This window comes from Dermacentor albipictus, chromosome 3, assembly GCF_038994185.2.
Source record: "Dermacentor albipictus isolate Rhodes 1998 colony chromosome 3, USDA_Dalb.pri_finalv2, whole genome shotgun sequence".
NCBI classification, from domain to species: domain Eukaryota; kingdom Metazoa; phylum Arthropoda; class Arachnida; order Ixodida; family Ixodidae; genus Dermacentor; species Dermacentor albipictus.
The window spans coordinates 156,264,608-156,285,950 of NC_091823.1; the positions used below are offsets into that span (position 1 = coordinate 156,264,608).

Below are 21,343 nucleotides of genomic sequence, written 5' to 3' on the forward strand. Positions count from 1 at the left end.
CACTACGACATAAAGAAATATTTCAGAATAGATGTCACAATAAAAGGTCTAGCGATCTCCCGCAGAATGTGAAAACCATTAAACATCTCCCGTGTCAAGCTCAAGTTTACATTTTTAGAAAGAAAAAATTGGCCTCCGCACAACTGTAGCACAAAGATACAGCAATTCAACCATATGGTTTTCTCAGAAACAAAGTTTTGCAGTTGGAGAAAAATATTCATCCTGATCCTGGATTTGAACCAGGGACTAGTGCTTTACCAAGGCAGCCACTCTACTGTCCAAGCTTACCAGCAGACTAGCAGGTCGCAGAACCAGATCAAATTAATCAACAATTTGACGCACTAAAACACTGAATATGGCAAATCAGTTCTGCGCCCCAGTGTTCGTGTCCCAATGCTTTGAGTTGCCAATTAATTCGCTCTGGCTCTGCAATCTGCTAGTCTCCTGGTAAGCTCAGATGGCAGAGCGACCGCCTTGATAAAGCACTCATCCCAGGTTTCAATACCGGACCAGGATAAATTTTTCTTCAACTGCAAAGCTTTCTCTCCAAGAAGCCTGTATTGGTTTCACTTGGAGCCTCGTGCTGCAGTAGGGTGGATGAAAATCTTTTCCTTTCTTGAACTTTCCTCCACCTCGTGGCCTTCTCCAGAATCGATTTACCGTATTCGCATTTCTGGCTTTGAGAAAGAGCTGTGTCCACCTTAGCTCCGTCAAGAGGCTAGGAACTGGGAAGCTCGACAAATGCCATACACATAGTGACTAGCACTTTTAGCGATAAGCAGTTTGTCATTTTAATCGACTCCTTTTCAGAAAGAAAGCGACAAACAGTATCAATTATGAACATCTGCATGCTTAATTTGATCGCCAGAGGAGATGAAGAATGGGAAAGGCGCCACCGATACAAGGTGTCCTGAAAATGCCATAACTGAGCGCCCAACACTCGCCGCCTCACATGAGACGTACCTGCGAACCCCCAGTTTCTTGAAGAAGTCCCTGAGCAAAGCCGTCCGCTCTTCAACCGTGTGCCAGTAGAACTTGTTGCGCAGGCTGAAGGCCATGTCTACGCAGGACAACACAACCAGTGGTATGGGCGTGAGCAGAGCAGTTTGCCTCGTTACATAACGTTAATACTATACATAAAGCGTTTAACATTGATGGAGACATCTACCATAACAGTGCAATGAAACAGGCTGTAAGAAACGTGGTCAGGCGTATACTGTACTGAGCTTTATCAAAGAAAACGCCTGGAAGAAGTAGGTCTTGTTCCACATGAATGATGACACACTGTGGCTTGAGCTGGAAACATGGTGCTAGATCAGCGCAGCTATTGCTGGGACCTTTTCTTTCTTGGTCGGTGCCAGAAATGACATGCTACACTGTGCAACAAGATTGGCCTGCCGAAGTTGAGGTACAAACTACGAGGCGATTCTAACAATGATGCCATCAAGTTGGCCAGCTTTCTTCTAACCAAATACTAACTGTGAAGGCAAAGATGAAGCTGGGGAGGAACCAAACACACAATGCAATATGCTTTCATGTGTTATGCATCAAGATGCCACTCCTGTGAGTTCTATGAAATGAAACATGTGAGCACATGGCAGGTAGCTTTGTCCAGTGTTGATAATGAAATGTTGATAACAGGAGGTATTCATAGACCTGGACTGGGAAGAATTGGGGATAAGAGTTAATGGAGGATACCTTAGTAACTTGCAATGCATGCTCACTGACCTGGAGAGGCAAAGCAGCAGAGTGGGTCTAAAAATTAATCTGCAGAAAACTAAAGTAATGTTCAACAGTCTCGGAAGAGAACAGCAGTTTACAATAGGTAGCAAGGCACTGGAAGTGTTAAGGGAATACATATACTTAGGACAGGTAGTGACCGCAGATCCGGATCATGAGAGTGAAATACTCAGAAGAATAAAAATGGGCTGGGGTGCATTTGGCAGACATTCTCCGATAATGAACAGCAGGTTGCCATTATCCCTCAAGAGAAAAGTGTGTAACAGCTGTCTTACCAGTACTCACGTACGGGGCAGAAACGTGGAGGCTTATGAAAAGGGTTCTGCTTAAATTGAGGACGACGCAACGAGCTATGGAAAGAAGAATGATAGGTGTAACGTTAAGGGATATGAAGAGAGCAGAGTGGGTGAGGGAGCAAACGCGAATTAATGACATCATAGTTGAAATCAAGAAAAAGAAATGAGCATGGGCAGGACATGTAATGAGGAGGGAAAATAACCGATGGTCATTAAGGGTTACAACCTGGATTCCAAGGGAAGGGAAGCGTAGCAGGGGGCGGTAGAAAGTTAGCTGGGCGGATGAGATTAAGAAGTTTGCAGGGACGACATGGCCACAATTAGTACATGACCGGGGTAGTTGAAGAAGTATGGGAGAGGCCTTTGCCTTGCAGTGGGTGTAACCATGCTGCTGCTGATGATGATAATGAATTATAAGTAATGCCTGTCCATATCAGTTCACACTTTCTCTTGCTACCTAGAATTTAAGAAAACTGTTTACCCTGAAACGCTGTACATGCCAGTATTCAAGGAAAGGCATGAGCAAGAGGTAGAATCAACGAGTGCATGGCTCATAAGCTCGCACATGACCTACTTCAGCAATATAGGCGTGAGCATGCTGATTCCATTTGAAGCAATTTTCACTAACTAAACTGATATAAACAAGCACTTGCACAAAGTGGGTGTCAGCATGCAAAAGAATTAACTGTCCACTCTACCCATATCCTTACAATTCTTGCCACATAATTAATTATCAACACTGGACAAGGCTACCTGCCATGTGCTCACATGTTTCATTTCATAGAACTCACAAGAGTGCCATCTTAATGCATAACACATAAAGGCATATTGCGTGGTGTGTTAGGTTCCTTCTTAGCTTCATCTTTGCCTTCACAGTTAGTATTCGGTTAGAAGAAAGCCGGCCAACTTGATGGCATCAGTGTTGGAATCGCCTCGTAGTTCGTACCTCAACTTCGGCAAGCCAGTCTTGTTGCACTTTTTCCCCTGTGCAAGTATGTTGTGCATTCCCAACTCTTTCAGTACACAAGAAAAAAACACATGATGCGAAATATGTCAGACACAAACGAATGAATTTTTCCAAAAATGAGGAGCAGAACACCAATTAGCTCAATCTCACATCGTCTAATAATAATAATAGCAACAATAATGTTTGACAATAGACTTGAAAGGGTGCAGTCTAACAGACAATGTATGGTCAACGCAGATGCTTGTAAAGAAAATCAAGGTGACTTCATGCTGCCTGACAGAGATGTCGTCACTCCATACTGTACACAGCAGCAAACAGCACACTTCATATTTATCTTACGAAATAGACGTGATACATAAATGCGTATGTACACACACACACACCTACACACACATACATACGTACATATGCATAACATGTCAGAGGCAGCACTGCTTTGTGTACATGGCACCTGCCCCCATGCACTGCTGAGGAGCATGTGTGTTCAAGCACATTGCCTTGTGATCAATCCTTGCACTCGGTGTATGCTTGTGCAGTAAGCTACCTTAAAGCTGCCTGAAATGTATGCCGTTACCTGTATTACATTTTTCACAGTCTGTGTGAAAACATGCATGTTCTTTTATTTAGTTTTTTTTTTCTTTTTTTCGTTGTGTAAGCTCTATATGCAGCAAGCCTTTTTTTTTCTCCTTCACCTGTTAACACAGGCCTCAGACAGTGCACTTCGGTGAATTTGACATTAGCTCCTCCAGCTCCGAGATTACGTGCCAACAATTACTGAGGTAACTATCAAACCTAAGATAACAGATTTTCAGGTCATTGCTTATGGTGGCAAGCATGCTTGTTTTTCAGGGCAGATTCAAGGTTGTTTACATTTATAATGAAGCCATTCAGGGGAATTACACAATGGTCTTCATGCAGCGACGATGAAGGCCGCCCAGCATGGTTGGTATCAAATGTCAACAAAAGAACAGCCAGTAATGTAACCTCCATTGGAGCCGCGAAGCAGCTGCATGACCAGGGCACCAGTGAGAACACCAGCCCATCGGAATACATTGCCAAACATGTCGTTATAGCCAGTGCTGAATACAGGAACATGCATCGAATATAACAAAGAGTATACAAGTACAAAGCCCAAATGTAGTGAAGCTTAAGGCTTAGGCATAGCAAAGGAATTGCACTGGACATACTGGAGCATTTGCAAAGTCTTGGGTAGAATTATGGCTGTCGCAAAACAGACTACTCTCCTATGTCATAGTGGTTCACTGCATGAGGCATGGGTTGCTCGCATTGGCATACATCTGCAAATCTTTATTTTTTAATTGAGTGCAATAAATATCTCTGATATCTGAGTCCTAACAAAACAAGGTGCAACCCTTACATGAGGATATACAGTTACATGTCACCACCCGTTGGCACTTTCAGCCTCGGAGAACAAATAGTACAATCAAGCAGCAAAGTGATTTAGGCACCATATACCACTTAGAAGAGCTCCAAGGATTACTGCATGACCTTATCTGCTCTTCGCTTGAATTGTTGCTACACTACAAGCTTTACAATTCTGGGCACACAATGAGTAATAAACAAAGATAAAGAGGTCTACAGAGGCTTTCAGTGCTGTAGTGGTCATAGCACTGTTCGGTGCAGCAGAAAATGACAATATCAAGCATTTTTTCACATCCATGTTTTTCTTTCGCCTCTTGAATACTGTGCAAATACATATTTTCTTTTTAAACAGCACAGTAATGATCAATATGCTGTACAAAAATGATACAAATAATTTCTAATAGAAATGACTGCTTTTAATAAAGTCTAAACTTTGCTTCCAGCTTCTTGCCGAATTGCCCATTGGCAATGAAGCCCCAAAAAGAAGCTGTTGCTATGCTAGAAGGCAGCCAAACCAACAAGCATAGACAAAGAAATTGGCTGTGCCTTTACAAACATGAAATAGATGAGCACTTCGCAGACAATGCCTAAATGCTTTGTGAAATTCATTTGGCTATTTATCATTCCAGTGCTTCAAGCCATCGTTTATTCTGCCATTACCCTGCCTTCTATTAGCATCCTGGCTTTCACAGCTGAGAGTCAGTCACTGCTGCAGAAAAGCAGTGGATTTATCACCTGTCCACCTGGAGCACTGATTTTCTAACGAATCCACGTGGGTCTCCTCAAAGCTACTTATTTGCTACTCCGATGTGGATGCCAATATTCTCAGCATCTCCACCAAATGTCAGGTGATCTAGTGAGGCCACGAAGCTCATTAACAAAACCCAGGCAGCTCAGGCTGAAACACAAGCTCAGCTACAAAACAGAAGTGCATCTTCTTCTTCATTACATTGTTCGCGAATCTCCCTCTACTTACTGAAGTAAAGCTGAACTAAAGCAAGCAAACAGTAGCAGGTATGGTTTAGTGAACACCTGCTTCAGCCTGCATCAATGCGCTTGCCACCTACAAAGCACGTCTCAAGCTGACCTACTTACAAAGTGCGGGTAAGAGCTGACAAATTTATTTGGCAGTGCATGGACAACAACCGCAACTAACAAGTCCTACTTGCATTGTCTTTTATCTCGCCTAATGATGGTTACCATTAGAATGTTTAACTGGGGAAAAAAGAAGCTTGTGTACACATTAGATGGTCAGAATATTTTCGCACACCTTATGATGACATGCTCATGTTGGGTTCATGTAAGCTTCGTGGTGGGCAGAGTAGTAGGTATGCCAAAAAAAAAACTGAGGGAGATCTGTACAAGTCTTAACAGATGGAGGTCACAGACAACAAACTGGTGTCAAAAGTTTGCTGTAGGCTGCACTGAGACAATGGCGGCTGACAACACAATGACAATGTCAACTATGACACAGTGATGACATCAACATGAGAACAAAGACTAACAATGCAATGAATTTGGCAAATCGGAGACCATAAAGCTCGTAGCAATATGGCACAGCTGCATATAGAGGAGAACATCAGAGAAGAAGGTTTTACCCTTGACTAAGAAAGAAAACAGCATTGGGAGGGTTTGAGAAACAAAAGGGCAAGTAAAGCATCAAACACAGCGCTGACAACTGTTTGCTCTAAAATGGTAGTGGAGTCCACAAGCAAACTTGACGCTTCGACTCTTGAAGCAGCTTCCTGCATTAGCACGAATGCTGGCCACAATAGGCCATCGTCATTTGATCAACTACTAATATGCAAAAGAAAAATAATAATTATGCTGCATCTAGAAATAAATGAGAATGTGAACCGGCAGCTGCTCTTTTACTGCTGGAAGAAGCATACAGACGCACGAAAGGAACTCAAAATCTATCATCAATGATGAAATGATGATCTATCATTAATGATGGAATCACCTTCAATCTGGACATACAGAAAAGCAAACACAGCTTTCAATCTTGGTCTTCACCACTTGTAAAAAATATTGTGCACTGAACAAATGCTTAAAGAGCTTCATAAAAGCTATCCACTAGCTTGACCTAACCTAATTTATCATTTTCCTTTGGTGAACAGCAAGCTCACTACCTTTTGTCAAGATATGACCAAAAATACCTGCAAAAAAAATTCATCTTGTCATCACCACCAAAGTGAAACAAAGACACAAATGTCATTAGCATTATTTGTGAGAGCTCTTTAATTGACAACATCTTGTCCTGAAAATGGCCACAAATCATAAGAGAAACTGACCGGGGAAATTTGGAGCCAGGACATCCACGCCATGTCCCATGAGTCGGGGAGTCAGGTTCTCGGAGAAGTCACGGTAGCTTCCTGGGGCACCATGCAGCAGAACTGCCAGGGGCCGCCCCGTCTGCAAGGCCATGGCTGACATGACAAAGGGTGCTAATACAGCAGGCTCATTAACACCACTTGGGTTAACTCAATATTTTGGTTCATTCGATTCTGACTGCAGTTCCTGGCTGGCGCCTATGGCTATGAGACCAAACTTTCATTATTTCAATCCTAATATTAGCCCTCACCGGATAATTCAAGCATCACGAGTCAGCACGCACATGGCCGACCCTTACTGTAAACCCAATAGCGACCCTTCTGGTGGCAGCGTCTGTCTCGGCAGAGCTTAGGGGACAGTAAATGCATTGAACACACATCACCTCCCGTCAAAAATGCCTATTTTAATGCGACAGTGTTAAGGGCCCCATGTTGCAGAAAATATGGTGTCGGTTTCCGGTGACAGCAGCAGGCGTCCTGTGAGCCAAAATTACCATATACATTCTATATGGCACTTAAGTTTTTCTATCCCTAAAGTTGCTCATACCTTGATTCTTTACAAAGTTATTCTTCAGAATTTTGAAGAATTTTGAAAACGACAGCCCGCAAACAAATGTCATGAAACAAAACACCGACAGTGCATGCCTTTTATGTTAATTCTTCTTAGACTGAAATATTAAAAGTGCAAAACAATGATAGAAGATCAGCCCACGCAAGAGGCCGCGTTTCTACCAGGAATCTCACCTTCGTGCATAGTGTTTGCGGCCAGTGCTTCCCAGTAACCATTATGGTCACATAAGCCGCAGTTGCTGGGAAACTTGAGGAGCAGTCAGAGATCTTTTTATGCTATCACGTTCCACTGTTAAAGGCAAACCTTAAGCGTCCTCCGAATTTTTCTGCATGCTTTAGGAAGATTTCCAAGCAATAACCATAACTCAACCTGTCTGATTACGATATTTTCTCGATTCTAACGCACCTTTTCTCTTTCGAGAAAATTCGGGCGCAAATTGACTATGCAGTCGGATAGAAAACTAAAACTGCCCTCATGACGTTTGTATGTTTTACCGCATAAAACAAATGCACTGAAGCGAAGCTGCTTTTAAATCATATGTGGCGAAGCTTACCTTAAGAAACCAGCTGCAACTATAAACAAGAAGAAAGGGGGTTAACCGAGGAGCCTGATTTTTATTAGTCATATCATTAGAAGCCAACAAACACTGACACCAAGGACCACATAGGGGAAATTACTTGTGCTTAAGAGGAAGCTTTAGCTCGGGCCTAACTCCGACGCGGCCTAGTCAAATACATGTAAAATGCAAAAACCTTTTTTCTGAGATAACCCCTGGACCGATTTTAATGAAATTTGTTGAATTTGAGAGAGAAAGTTAAGTTCTAGTGACTGTTGGAAGCGGAATTTTGATTTAGGGCTTGAATTGTGTTAAGGAAATTTTCAAATATTCGACCGTTTGAAAAAAATAGAAGCACGAAGTTTACAAATTCATAGCTCTGCATCAAGAACAGATATCAGGGTTCTGTAAACGGCATCCATTAGATCATTCAAAGCGGACAAATTTTATATGTCATTATACATCTTATGTCAATTTGTTACGTTGGTTACAAGGGTTCTGCAAAAGCTGTATTTCCACATTATAACATTTTTTTATATTCATGCGTAACATATCAATTTTGTCCACTTTAGATGTACTATTAGATGCAATTCACAGAACTGTATTATCCTTTTTTGTTGTTGAGTTACATAGTTGTAAACTTCATAGTTCCGTTTTTTGAACACTTTCAATTTTTGCCAATTTTTAATAAAAAATCCACGACCTAACTCAAAAATTCAAAACCAATTGTCACTAGATTTTAAGTTTTTCTTTTAAATGCAACAAACCTCGTCAAATTTGGTGCAGTGGTTACCGAGAAAAACTAATTCTCCTTTTACACGTATTTAGATAGCAGCACCCGAGCTAAAGCTTCCTCTTAATAAATGAAATACAGAAACAATCAATTAATGGAAATGAAAGTGGATGAAGAAATAACTTGTCGCAGGAGGGGAACAATCCCACAAGTTTCGCATCTTGTTTACTACATAACCAGGGTCTCGAATTCAGCTGCAACTATGCAACACATGTTAGACCCTTGCACATTTTCTTGCGAAAACAGAATCGGGTGCGTATTACATTTCTTCTTTGTTTGGAGCTTACATGTAATTTCTATGTTAGTTTACTACTTCATACACACATCAAGGAGGTGCACATTTTATTCGCGGGCGTCTTAGAATCAGCCTACATATGGCCAAATGAATCAGTTGTGTGTTCTGGAATTTTTTTCTGCATTTTGTTTAATTCATCCCAACAGATAATTCTATCAATTTAGTCCGTCCCCTCAGGGTCGAATTATTTGAATTTGACTGTTCTTTCTTTTTGTTACAGAAATAATGAAGGAGACAAGAGGGAGGGGGTGAGGGAGATAAGGGGAGGTTAGCCATTGTAAAGATTGGTTGCAGTAGCTGCTTCGCTGTGTGATGTGACTACAGTAAAACACTGCTGTAACAAAGCTGAAGTGGGAGCCGATGTACCTTCGTAACAACTGTTGAATGCAGAAGGGGGGTGTAATGGTGGGTGATGTAATGGTCATGGCAAGTTAACTATGGTTAAGCCAGAGTCAATGTGAAAGTCCAAGGTACACTGCCAAAGGACCGTGCAAGATTCTTTTTAGCCATGGCTTCTTCAGCAAGATGCCTATTTTCTGAAATGCAGCTGTCAAGACTAATACATCATCACCATTAGTGTGCGCACAGAAATAGCACTGCAACAAAGCGAGGTCGTAGCATTCCTCGAACATATTGGAAAAATGTTGCGAGCCTCTGATTCCATGCAATGCTTGCTGTTGTACGTGAGTGACTGCTTCTAAAGAAACACAAAAATGAACCTTTCTTTGTTTTGGCATCTAGTAACCAGCACTGCACAAGATCAGAGATTTGCAGTCTCCTCCGGCATATTCACAAAATGCTGATAGGTCACACAAGTGCTGAGAACACGGGAGCGGATGAGGTCGTATTTTGCAGCAATTCAGTTAAATTTTTATTCTTTTCATTTGTTACATTGAGTGACCTATCCCAGTGACACAGCAACACTTCTCCATCTCAACCAATGGCGAAGAACAAGAATGGAAAACAAAATGGATCGTTATAAAATATGATCTGCAACAAACATCCTGATTGTGCAGGGGTAGTAGTTCATTGCGGCTGCAATTAGACAGTGCAGAATGTATCAAAGCATCCTTTGTTGCACATGCCACGAGCTCTCTGCTGTTTGTGTTCAGATTTCAGTATAATGGTCAAAAAATCTTCATTACGCATAAAATAAAATAGTTTTGTTACATCCACTTGTAGGAAATTATACGGCAAAGCGACTAGTGCAACTACAAGTCCATGAAAATGTGGTACAAGTTAATCCGCTGTCCTGAAAGAATTGATGTTTAAGTTTGCGCTTTAAGGTTGCAATGTGGGAGTCAGCAAGCTGGCAGAGTGATGTAGTGAGGCAACAGCAGTAGGGTACAGGCATCCGTCCAAAATAATACAAGTCTTACCAGCCTGCGTGACCGCTTGTGATCTACAAAGCAATCCCCACACGTGATGATAAGACTAAACAAAATAAATATATGCTGATCCTATGCACTGTGGAAATCGCTGTAAGCGAAGCTTTCTGTGCTTTTTGCTTTGATTGATGATAATAAGCAGTGATGTTGGCGCCAAATGTTTAATTTCTTCAATGTCTAGTCCTACATGATAGTGGTGAGTTGATGTTAAACGATAACTTGCGTGCACCATGTTTGCTTGAGGAGTTGGTGCACCATATTTCATAACCTCTGAGAGGGTTGAGCATTGTCATTGCTTCATACGACACATCGCATCATGGCAGAAGTATTAGACTTTCAATGAGTTATAGTGCCAAAACCAGAATTGGACTATGAGGCATGCCATAGTGGCAGACTCTGGGTTAATTTTGACATTGTGGTGTTCTTTAATGTGTCTCTAAATCTAAGTGCACAAGCATTTTTTATTTCCCCCCGTCGAAATGCAGCCGCCACGGTTGCGATCAAACCTGCGACCTCACGCAATGCCACAAACCGAAAAGCTGCCACTGCAGGCATAGAAGAGTTGATTTGACGTACAACCACTTCTGTAGTTTCGCTTAGACCCCGCAGGGAACTTTCATTAATGTAGCCCTACTTCTGCACACCCTGTGTAAGTTGTCTGCTTGACATATTTGCACGGTGTTTATTTTTCAGAAATAGCAGAATTGTACCGTACCGTACCTTTAATTTAAATTTCTCCAATTTCCCCGCAACTGCTGTCATGCCTATAATAGTAGCACTTCCTTGCCTTCTGACATCACCTTTTCCTCCCTTCCACTCCACCCCATCCCTTCCTTGGGAATTGCAAGAGTGCCAAGGCTGTTATTCACACATTTTGCGATTGTGTCAGTTCTGCCCATTCTATGCCCCCTCTCCCATTCTATCTAGCTTTCCTCTGGGCTGGCATGTTCGTAGAAAGCCAAGTGCTGCAGTTTCTGGAAAGCTTCTGCGGGGGGTCACAGGTAAGTACAACTGTGAAGAGATGTGGGGGCGACCAGGGAGCTCCAGAGGACATTGTGCACATGCGACGCGATGGAAATGTCTAAACGAGTTTCTCGCATCTCCTTTCCTCTCTGCCTAGGTCCTTCCATGTATACACGCTCTGAACCACCCATGACACGAGGTGCAAGACAGCCACAGCAGCAGCAGCAGCAGCAGCCACAGTGGGAAAATCAAATGAAGATGCAAAGAAGGCTTCACGTTAACAAACACAAATGCATGCACTCACTAACAAGCGAAAGATTGTTTTGTCATCATGATGAAGACAACAGCAGCAAACAGCATGAACAGAAAGAAAAAAAACAAGAAGTTAACTACTATACCAAGCAGGGCAATCGAAGGAGCACTGATGCATGACTTGCCTTGCTAGTGAGGAGCGCAACATGTGCGACTGCATCTACTTGTCACCCTAAGGATTCCACACCCATCAAAGATGGGTTTGCAACTGCCAGGTTTACTCCGTAATGATGGTCGTCACCTCAAAAAGCACTTGAAGGGGTTGATGCTCAAGCAACATCTACTATGTGATCCACCGCAATGGCGCTTCGTTGGTCAGGGAACTTTAATTGCCAAGAGAAATCAGTTCCTTATACTGTTAATCACTTTATGGCTTTGTTTCCTCTTCTTTTTGTGGGTTTTGTTCACTCCATATTTACTGCACTGATTCAATGCACCAATGCCCTTCACTTTCTACCACTTGTGTTTGATCACCTTTGCCTTTACTCCTGTCTCCATGCATTGTTTTTCCTTTCTATAGTTGTTCATGCACAGCTTGACCTCCACTGTGCTGAGGATAACCTTGTCTGTGCACTGCCCCACTTCTATACCCTTCCCCTATTTCTCCAATGTAGGGGAGAAAACAGATAGCATGGGGTAGCATAATACGGTAACAGCACAAGTTTTATTTGTTTAATTACTACCCTAACGTGTGTGTTGACCTCTACATCCTTCCTCTCTCATCTTTCTCTGGCATGAGCAGGTGAGAGGTTGGCATTAACCCCTTAAATACTGATAAATTTGTCAAAAGTGCAGTTTTCTTTTACCTGGTTTCTTTTTGTACTTTTTTACAGCAAACCTGTTTATGGCTAGGTTGTGGCAGATATCGTCTCCATGGACATAGACCAACAATTTTTCCTACATGGGCCGATCCTGAAGATAGTGAAATGCCGAACCGACCCACGGCCTAGGTGAAGCAGGCGTTAAGCACTCCTCATACATGGGCGGATCCCGAAGATGGTGCAATACCGGGCCGACTCACGGCAGAGGTGCAGTTCGCCATTAAGGGGCCCACGTTCAGAGCAATGCTGGTCATCCTTTTTTATGAAGTGGAAGGGCACCGATTTTTTTTTAATGATGCCAGGAATGCCTACACTGCTTTTCCTGCTTTTGGTGAAAAAAAAGAAAAAGCAAGAGAAATTGTGTATTATTTATTTATACGGCAAAATTACAAGGTAGCGCGAACATTGTCACGAGTTGACTTGTTATCAGCAGTTAAGGGTTTAATGTTCCCAGGCTACATCTAGTCTATCAGAGAAGACACAGTGAAGGACTACAGACCTGATCCTGACCACCCAAGCTCTTCCTAGCATGCAACAAAATTTCAGGATACTGGGTTTTGTGTACATCACCATCAGTGTGTTGCCATCACAGCTAACAAGCAAAATCATAGCATCGTTTTCAGACATTATGACACATGCTTATGTGTAATGAACTGTAATGCACATGAGTGGCGACGGGCACATCTGGGTACGGACCTAGGACACTGTATACTTGGTTGTATGCCAGGTGTTGATGACAAAGCATGTTGAGTAGCTGCAAGAACCGTACATGACGAGTATACTGCACATCGGACGAATCACTTAAACACTGCCTAAAATGATGAACAGTGGTCGGACATGCCTCAAGGTGGAGAAAATGCTTCACTTCAAGGCATGAATCCAGTTACTGCCGGGAATCATGGGGTGTCATGTACACTAGTTATCTAAAACCTCTAGAACAACTGCAAAAGCAAATGTTGAGAGTCAAAATGCCACGATCAAGCTATACGTAACATTTTCAAATCGCAATGCATTCTTTCAGTTCCGATGTTGCGCGACTACAAGAGTGCTGTTTCAATCAATAATATAACTAATAAAAACGCCCTCTTCCTGTTGATCTTTTTCCGTTCCTATACACAAGACGTGTCATGCTTCAAACGGTAACATTAACCTATATATATATTTTCTGATGTTCTTGAAAAATAAAGTTTCAGTTTCAGTTTCAAAAAAAACTAGGGCACTAATTTTTGTCATTGCAACAAATGCTTTTGGGCAACCACCGAAAGCAGTCATTGACCCGACAAAGACAAGAACCCTTGTTGAAACATTGGATCCATCGTAAGACTTGTTCAACCACAGATTACCCCTGAATGTACACTGCATTACTGCAGCAAGTGCTCATCAATTTTATAAAGGACAGCTGGCCTAGACCACACCACCAAGAAGTGTAATCTCGAGCTGGCCATCTCTCCCCATGGAAACGGGGCTTGACGTCGCCAACAAACCCAGCCACCTACATTTTCCACTCACCTCAACAAAGCTGCTCTGGTCAGCATTCATCGCCGAGCAAACAAAGTCCACGTCCACTTCTATGCCGTCTGTGGGGGCGTTTCGGTACTCTCGCCGAGCCTTTCGCCACTCTTGGTAGAGGGCGCTGCACGTAGACAACCTCAGCCGCATCTCCACAAGGTCGGCGGCTTGGCTAGCCTCCTCAGCATTGAGGGCATATGCAGTGGAATGAAGCACAGTACTTTTGGTGTGGAACTGGCAGCACAGCAGTGTCTCCACAAGTTGTGCTCCTGCAAACAGTAGTGGGCTTATTCAAGGTGCATTTCAGTCAATCCTACTTCACTTCCCTCTTCTAATGCAAGGCCCCTCTTCTTTTCCTTCCTTCTTTTAAAAACATTAATCGGTGACAGGCTGGTATGTAAAGGAAAAGAAAGTCAGTCTAGTCGGAATTTATTCATGCCATCTGCACTGTAACTTAAGCCATGCATTGCCCGTTCAGGCACCGATTAAACCTGCCCATTAAAGATTTACTTTTACCACATTTCTTGAATCTTCAGAATTGTGAAAAGGGTAGAGCTTCAGTATAGATGAAGTATTTTCAGTTCTTCAATGACTTTTGTCAAGTTTACAGAATGTGGGTTTCATGCAAAAACTTTCCACAGGAACATCAGATACACATAGACTACTTCATGTCTAGCGCACTTGTAAGCGCCTATCCAGCTCCTTGAATAATGTGCCTGATGCAAACCCCTGTGAAAAACAATGAAAATGAATGCGCTGTACGACAACATATAGAAACCGAGAGCGAACACCAAGCCATCTACTTTCCAGCTCGTTTTACTAAAACACTTTGCACATAATATGTAAACTTGCAGCACATGTCCAATCGAATGTGTTTCAAGGTGCATGCGATGTGTTTTAAATATAATTATCCTCACCAGTGGTTTTGATTTAGATACACTATCTTAACATGCACAACTGTCCACACAACATCTGAGGTACCAGGATGCACACAGGTCAGCAGAATAAATGGAAACTCGCTCCCCAATACTTTCACAGGCTATGTACTCAACTCACACTCATGTGAACTCGCACTCGTTTACTCAGAACCACTCATACTCGCCAGTACTCACTTTCGGTCAAAGTCACTTCCATTCATACTTGCCGCCACTCACTCACACTCACGTCCACAACAAGTTGAGTTTTCACCGTTCTGCATCCCGTGCCAACATTTGCAGCTGAACACTAATGTCCATCCATGTGTACATTGCACGTGACAAGCATTTCACAAATTATGCATAAAATAAGCTCGAGTGTGCTATGCAAGGGCACTGTCACCTATATATTGTCGCGAGTGCCCATGTGCACTTTATGCTGAGAAAACAAAAGATTCTTTATATGTATTATACTCACTGCATTTGAACTGTCCCTGCACAATTAATTGTACAAGTTATGGAAGTTTAGGAAAGGTAACAAGCCCCATGTGACAGAGTTACCAATTAATGAAACAATAATCACCAATTTAAAAAGAATAGCACCGCATTTTAATGCTTACTTTCATAGTGTGTTTTCTGACTCAAGTTCTTGTGGAATGCCAAGCACAATAGCTTTTCAGCCATTGCAAGCTAGCTTCCTTTCCTACCCTGGTATCGTTTCATTGCTTTTAAATCTCAACACGAAAACATACCACACTCCTGATGACTTACGAAATACAGTCAAATCTCATTATAAAAAAAGGGGGTAGACTGAAATAATAGATCTAACAAAGTGAAATTCCTCTCAAAATCCCTATAGAGATTTCTAGTGCAGTACTACATGCCATAGTGAATATAACAAAGTAATGGATATAACAAAGTAGTTCTGGCTCTCCTTTCAACTTGGTTATAACAAGGTTTTACAGTATTGTTCTTTGAGGCTACGCAGAAACGAGTGCCGAATTTCTTTTTGTGTTTTTTTAAAGGCCCTTGCTGTCAGCAAAACTACCGACGGAATGGAAAACTGCCAGAGTTATTGCCAAAGCTACAGCCCCGTTTCTTTAAGATCAATATGTCATAAGCTGTTGAAAAATATTATATAATCATGTTACAAAATTTTTGGATCGAAACTAAGCATTAATAAATTTACATCATGGTTTAAAAAGGGGTCATAACATAATCACACAGTTAATAGTAGTCGTTCATACATTTGCTAAAATCCTAGACAACAATAGGCAGACTGACGTAGTATTCATGGACTTTATAAGGCGGTATTTGATCAAGTTATATTCACAAAAAACATATACTCAAACTCAAAAATCTTCATCTTCAAGATATACTAATTTGATGCATTGGAGATTACCTCCCAAACTGCGTTCAGCATAGCGTTTAGAACGTTTCAGTTGATAGGAACTACTTCAACGATTTTTCTGTCATGGTGGGTGTGCCTTAGAGTAGTGTTCTGGGGCCACTACTGTTTCTTTTTGCATAATAATGACCTGGTTAGTGTAGTTACCCGTAAAACACAAATTCATTTGTCAGCAGTTGACTATTTGTTGTTTCATATCTCTGTTATTACATCTCTACGTGACCAAGACAAATTGAGTTCTAATATAGATAAGGTGCTGTAGTGGCGCAGTAAATTAGTCATTGATATTAACACAAATAAATCTGTTTCTCTGAGAATAACATGCAAGAACAGTCCTTTAGAGCAGGGGTCTGCAAAGTTTTTGGCCAGACGGCCAGATTGGCAATTAGTGGTGGTGTTGAGGGTCGGACAATAAATAAATAAATATTACTGAAAATAAATTTGCAAACTTAAGTAACTATACTGGGCATAGACTAAAAATGTTCTTCCAATTATTCAATGTGCCTTCTTAATATAATGCCTTATTTTAATAAGCAGCATGGACCTTCAGGCATAATGTCCAGAAAATGATCAAAATAATTACTTTAGAATTAGAATCTCGCTTTTCTCACAAAGACTCCGTGGGTATATCAATATGAAATAATAATAAGCATTCGTGGTGGCAAACAAGCTTGTTCACATTTCTCACTACATAGTACACAGTTTTTGCTTGTTCACAGTCAATATGCACCAAGCAGATAACTGCAGGACATTGAGGTGGTCTGGGAAATGTCGCCATTCTTTGCAAAGGGCCCTTTGTGCTGATGGTATGTCATTACCACTACTCCAATATTTCTATAAATCCGTGTTAACTTTTGTGCATATTGTTTAGGTTTCAGTAGTGCGGTAGTGTAGACAAGTGGGCGTAGCATTGTCAGGAATAAAATAGCACAATACACAATACAGAAAGCGCTCAGGTTGTTTATGTTCCAAGAGTTGCCAGAAAAGACAACTTGCATAGGTCGGCGCATACGCCTAGTTTAATAAAATTAGATTTAGAAATGTTATGCAACTGCACATATGAAAATCTTTCCCCCTTTTTTTTCTTTTTGTTCTCCATGATCGCAGCCATGCAGCCTTAATTGCTAAATTTTGCGGTATATGACTTATGAACAATAATCATTGCCGTACTAAATTCTTACTCCTTGAGGAGACGAGTTGCATTATGGGATATCTTCAGATGCGCCCCAGAGAAACAGGAAAGCAAGAATAGATATACAGAGTATAGCACGTGCTTACACAATCTTCGTGGCAAAAAAAAAATTAAAAAAGCCGTCTGTTGCTACCAAACAAGCAGATCGACGTGTCACTGACACAATCCGCGCCTCTTTCTCTAGGATGATAAGCTTCCAAAAGTTCACAAGCACTAGTGCCCTTACTTCTGCCCAAAAACTTCAGCTCACTAAACCGTAGTTCACACTTGCAGGCCAGGCAATGAGCAGGCAGATGCGCACTGTCTCCATCAATGATTGACAGTTCGTGTTCCCGTGCTTGGTCGTTAACACTGCAAACCTATGCACACCTTCCCACATGACTGCAGTATCATATAAATGACACCAGTTGCACATTTGACGAACGGCCTGGCATGCTTCTTCTGGCAATCAAGCCTTCTTTGTTCACAAAGAATGCACAGGCATAGGCCTGCTAGTCTGTGCAGCTCCAAAAAAACCACTGGTACACCATGCCTACCAGCAACCTTCTTGATGATGTGGAACATCCCATGCACGTAAGTGACTACTTCGGCCCCTTTTTATTTTTTTTCAGGCTGAGATGCTGGTTGTACATCTGGGGCCTTTTACCTTTTTCAGGAGAGTCTCCAAGACAGCTTCCAAAACCAAGCACGGATATATCCTGCTGCAATGAGCTTCGTCAATTGTTCAACGCTAGCCTGCATCATACGTGGACAGGATTTCATGAGAGCGGATTCTATGCATAGGGCGGCAATTCCTCTCCGGTGTCCTGTTCTCTTCTTTGTCCATGTTTCTTTGTGCTCCAATGGCTTTAAAATGTATCAACTAACTTGCCCAAGCAGTTTTACAGTGCAAAAGAAAAGACATTGGCCTTGACAATCTACCAACTTCAGCACATTTATTATATGGCTTGCGAGTCATTTTTGGACTACAGGCATGCTTTTCACCAGTTGGATTTTACTTTGCTGCACTTTGAGCTGTAAGCAGACAGACTTTTCTAATTATTTATAAAGATATCCTTCCCGGTTACCACACCATGCATGCTGCAGACAGAAAAAAGGAGCTTATATTATATGCAGCTATATACATGCTGTAGTTTAGTAGGCGAATAGCTGGTAGGTGCTCTCTGGGCCCAGAGCACCTGGACACAGTCGAGAAAGCGCCAATGTATCTTGTTACGTCTGGGCTGGAATTACCAATTGGAGAGTCACGAACTCCTCATGCGATGCTCAAATGAGGCTCCTGATTTGTCTGCGCTGCCCGTACGAGGTGGCATCGAGGCATGATTTTGTAACTACAGTGAAGCCAGCTCCCGGGCAGAAGCGCAATAGCGCAAGGTATTGTGGAGACTCAACTAAGGCTCTGTGGGGAAACGCAGCCCACCTGCGGGCTGGCCATTATCGGAAGGACTGCCGTCGGCCACGGGCCATAGTTTGGATGCCCCTGCTCTATAGAGTATCAGTATAAATTGGGAGAATTACCGCTGAAGCAGGTCAACAATTGTACCTAGGCATAACAATCATCAAGAATCTCTCCTGGAATCCACACACAGATAACTTTTCTTCTTCCCGTTCCGCAAGCTGTCCTTCTCGAAACATAAGCTTAGAAATTCTTCCCCAAATGTAAAACTGCTAACATACCTTACATACATCGATCCAAAACATGAAGTACACTTTTATAGTGCAGAACCCTTATGCTAAATATCACATTAACAGACTAGAATGCAATCGACAAAAGCATTCAGGATTGTTTACTTTAAATTTAAAGCAACCGATTCTCCTAGAGAGCTTATGAAAACTACAATAACATTAAAACACTTGCAGCCAGAGTGAAAACGTACGGCCTTTAATTTATTTTCCTTCTTCTTAACCACAAGTAATCACTGGAGCCAACTGTATATTTAACCCCTTTATCTTCAAGGTACACACAACATGGCATGGCTCACTCACTAACACCTTAATTTGCACAAACTGATACTCATAAATTTTCTTTCTTTCCGCATACAATGGCTGAGTGGAGTCACCTCAGGGAACCTTATACAAACATACACCCAATAAGTACACCCGTGAGCAAAAGTACACAGACCAGGGATTGCTCAATAAATTCGATTTTTTTCCTCAGCCTGTGAATGCAACTTGAAATTGAGGACTGCAGTCCAAACTTGGCATTGTGAACTTTCCAGTCTACTCGTCAATTTCAGTTTATGCATGCTAATTGCAAAGAGATTTAGTTTTTTCGGAGACCCTGTTGTGCGTATACTTTTGCTCATGGCTGTACCTATTTACATTCCTTGTGTACCTATTTATGTTCCTGTATCTTCTAGCTGTATTTTGGATGTCAATTGCACCTTTCTAATGTACTGATAATTGTATTTTCTGCTTTGATATCTCACTTCATTGTATTCATCACTGTAGTAATTGTTACTGTACCTTTTAATAATCTTTCTCTATCTTCCTTTTTCAAATTACTTTATCTTATGTATTTTTGTTGCTAATTAATAGCACCATCCTGCATTCACAATTGTCTTTTTCTTTATTATGTGTCGGTCCATACCTTGCATTGTTTTTTGTATTATTATGACGTACATCTATTGCTATATGACCCTGTTGTGGTGTGCAGTATGCATGTACTAAGTAAAACCTTTTTATATATATATAAGGTCTTGAAGCACTAACAGAAGGATGTACGAAGATAATCGAGACAAAAGAAAGCGCCGACTTCCACAAATGTCACAGCTGGGTACTTTTAAGTTTTCATGGTGGTTGCGGGTAGTTGTCTTGACCAGTGCAATGTCATAAGAAGGAAAAATGCGCAAACAACATGCAAGATTGGGCCGCAGAAACTGCCAGGCTAGTAATAATATGCCTGTTTGAGCACCTTAATTTGTTTGAGCTGTCAGGGGATATATATATATATATATATATATATATATATATATATATATATATATATATATATATATATCAGCCATGTGCGGAGGCGGGTAAGTTTGTCGGGGCTACAATACATATATTATATAAAGCATGGAAATGCGTGATTTTCAATGTCTTAATAATTGTCATTAACATATGCAATTTGTTTGTTTTCATTTCTTGAGTATTGCGTCTGCTCGCCTAGCGTGTGTGCGTGAAAGCTGCGCTAGTTTGCACATATATTCACAACGCGCACTGCAATAAAATATTGTTAGAACTCAGCCCTTCGTCTTGTTTCGCCTATCTTCATCCTTCGACTTGTTTGCGCTGTTCTATTTGGGTACGGATCACTGACATGCCTATTCGATCGCATATCATTTATTCTGTGAAAATTTTATGACCGATTTAAACTAGCTGCTACCTAGATCACGTGCGTAGCGTTGCAATCTCCTAAACAAAACATTTATAGAATACTGTTTGGCTTATATTTCTCAAGTTGGGCACTTTCACGCACACGCACACATCACCAAAAAAGTTAGCCTCGGTGGAACAAAAAAAAAAAGAGCGAGAGAGCAAAGCTAAACTAATGCCGCAAAGCTAAACTATAGCTAACGCCAAACATGAATCGATGCTGTCTTACCAAGCTGAAGAGGCCGCCGTCTGACAAGGAGGGGAAACATGTTCACCAACATGCAGTCGCTGGCCGGCGTCGCGAAGGGCGCCGCAAAACAACGGGAAATAGAACGGACGCTGTACCACAGCGCTCGGCTGATGAGCGCGAGCTGCGCAACGCGCAAGTGGCTCAAGTCTCGTGGAGCGCGGCATCTCGTAATGCGCTTCAACGCGCTGTGCTCCGTCTCAAATCGTTTCCATTTGACGTCACACACGTGCATATCTGCGCTGCAAGAACAAAACGAGCGCCTTCGCTTCAAATTCGAACGCATCAGTGACTA

At 41.8% G+C, this 21,343-nt stretch overlaps 1 protein-coding gene across 1 annotated transcript in view; it reads right to left on the reverse strand.

Annotated features, from left to right (window-relative positions):
• Positions 1-21,334, reverse strand: part of LOC135920591 (uncharacterized) — a 47,845-nt gene extending 26,511 nt beyond the window's left edge. The window contains exons 1-4 of the mRNA XM_065454910.2: positions 21,031-21,334; positions 13,928-14,196; positions 6,681-6,801; positions 964-1,060 (exon numbers count right to left, since the gene is read on the reverse strand). Coding sequence (XP_065310982.2) covers positions 964-1,060; positions 6,681-6,801; positions 13,928-14,196; positions 21,031-21,334 — 791 coding nt within the window. The remainder of the gene's footprint in view (positions 1-963; positions 1,061-6,680; positions 6,802-13,927; positions 14,197-21,030) is intronic.
• Between the last annotated feature and the right edge of the window lie 9 nt (positions 21,335-21,343).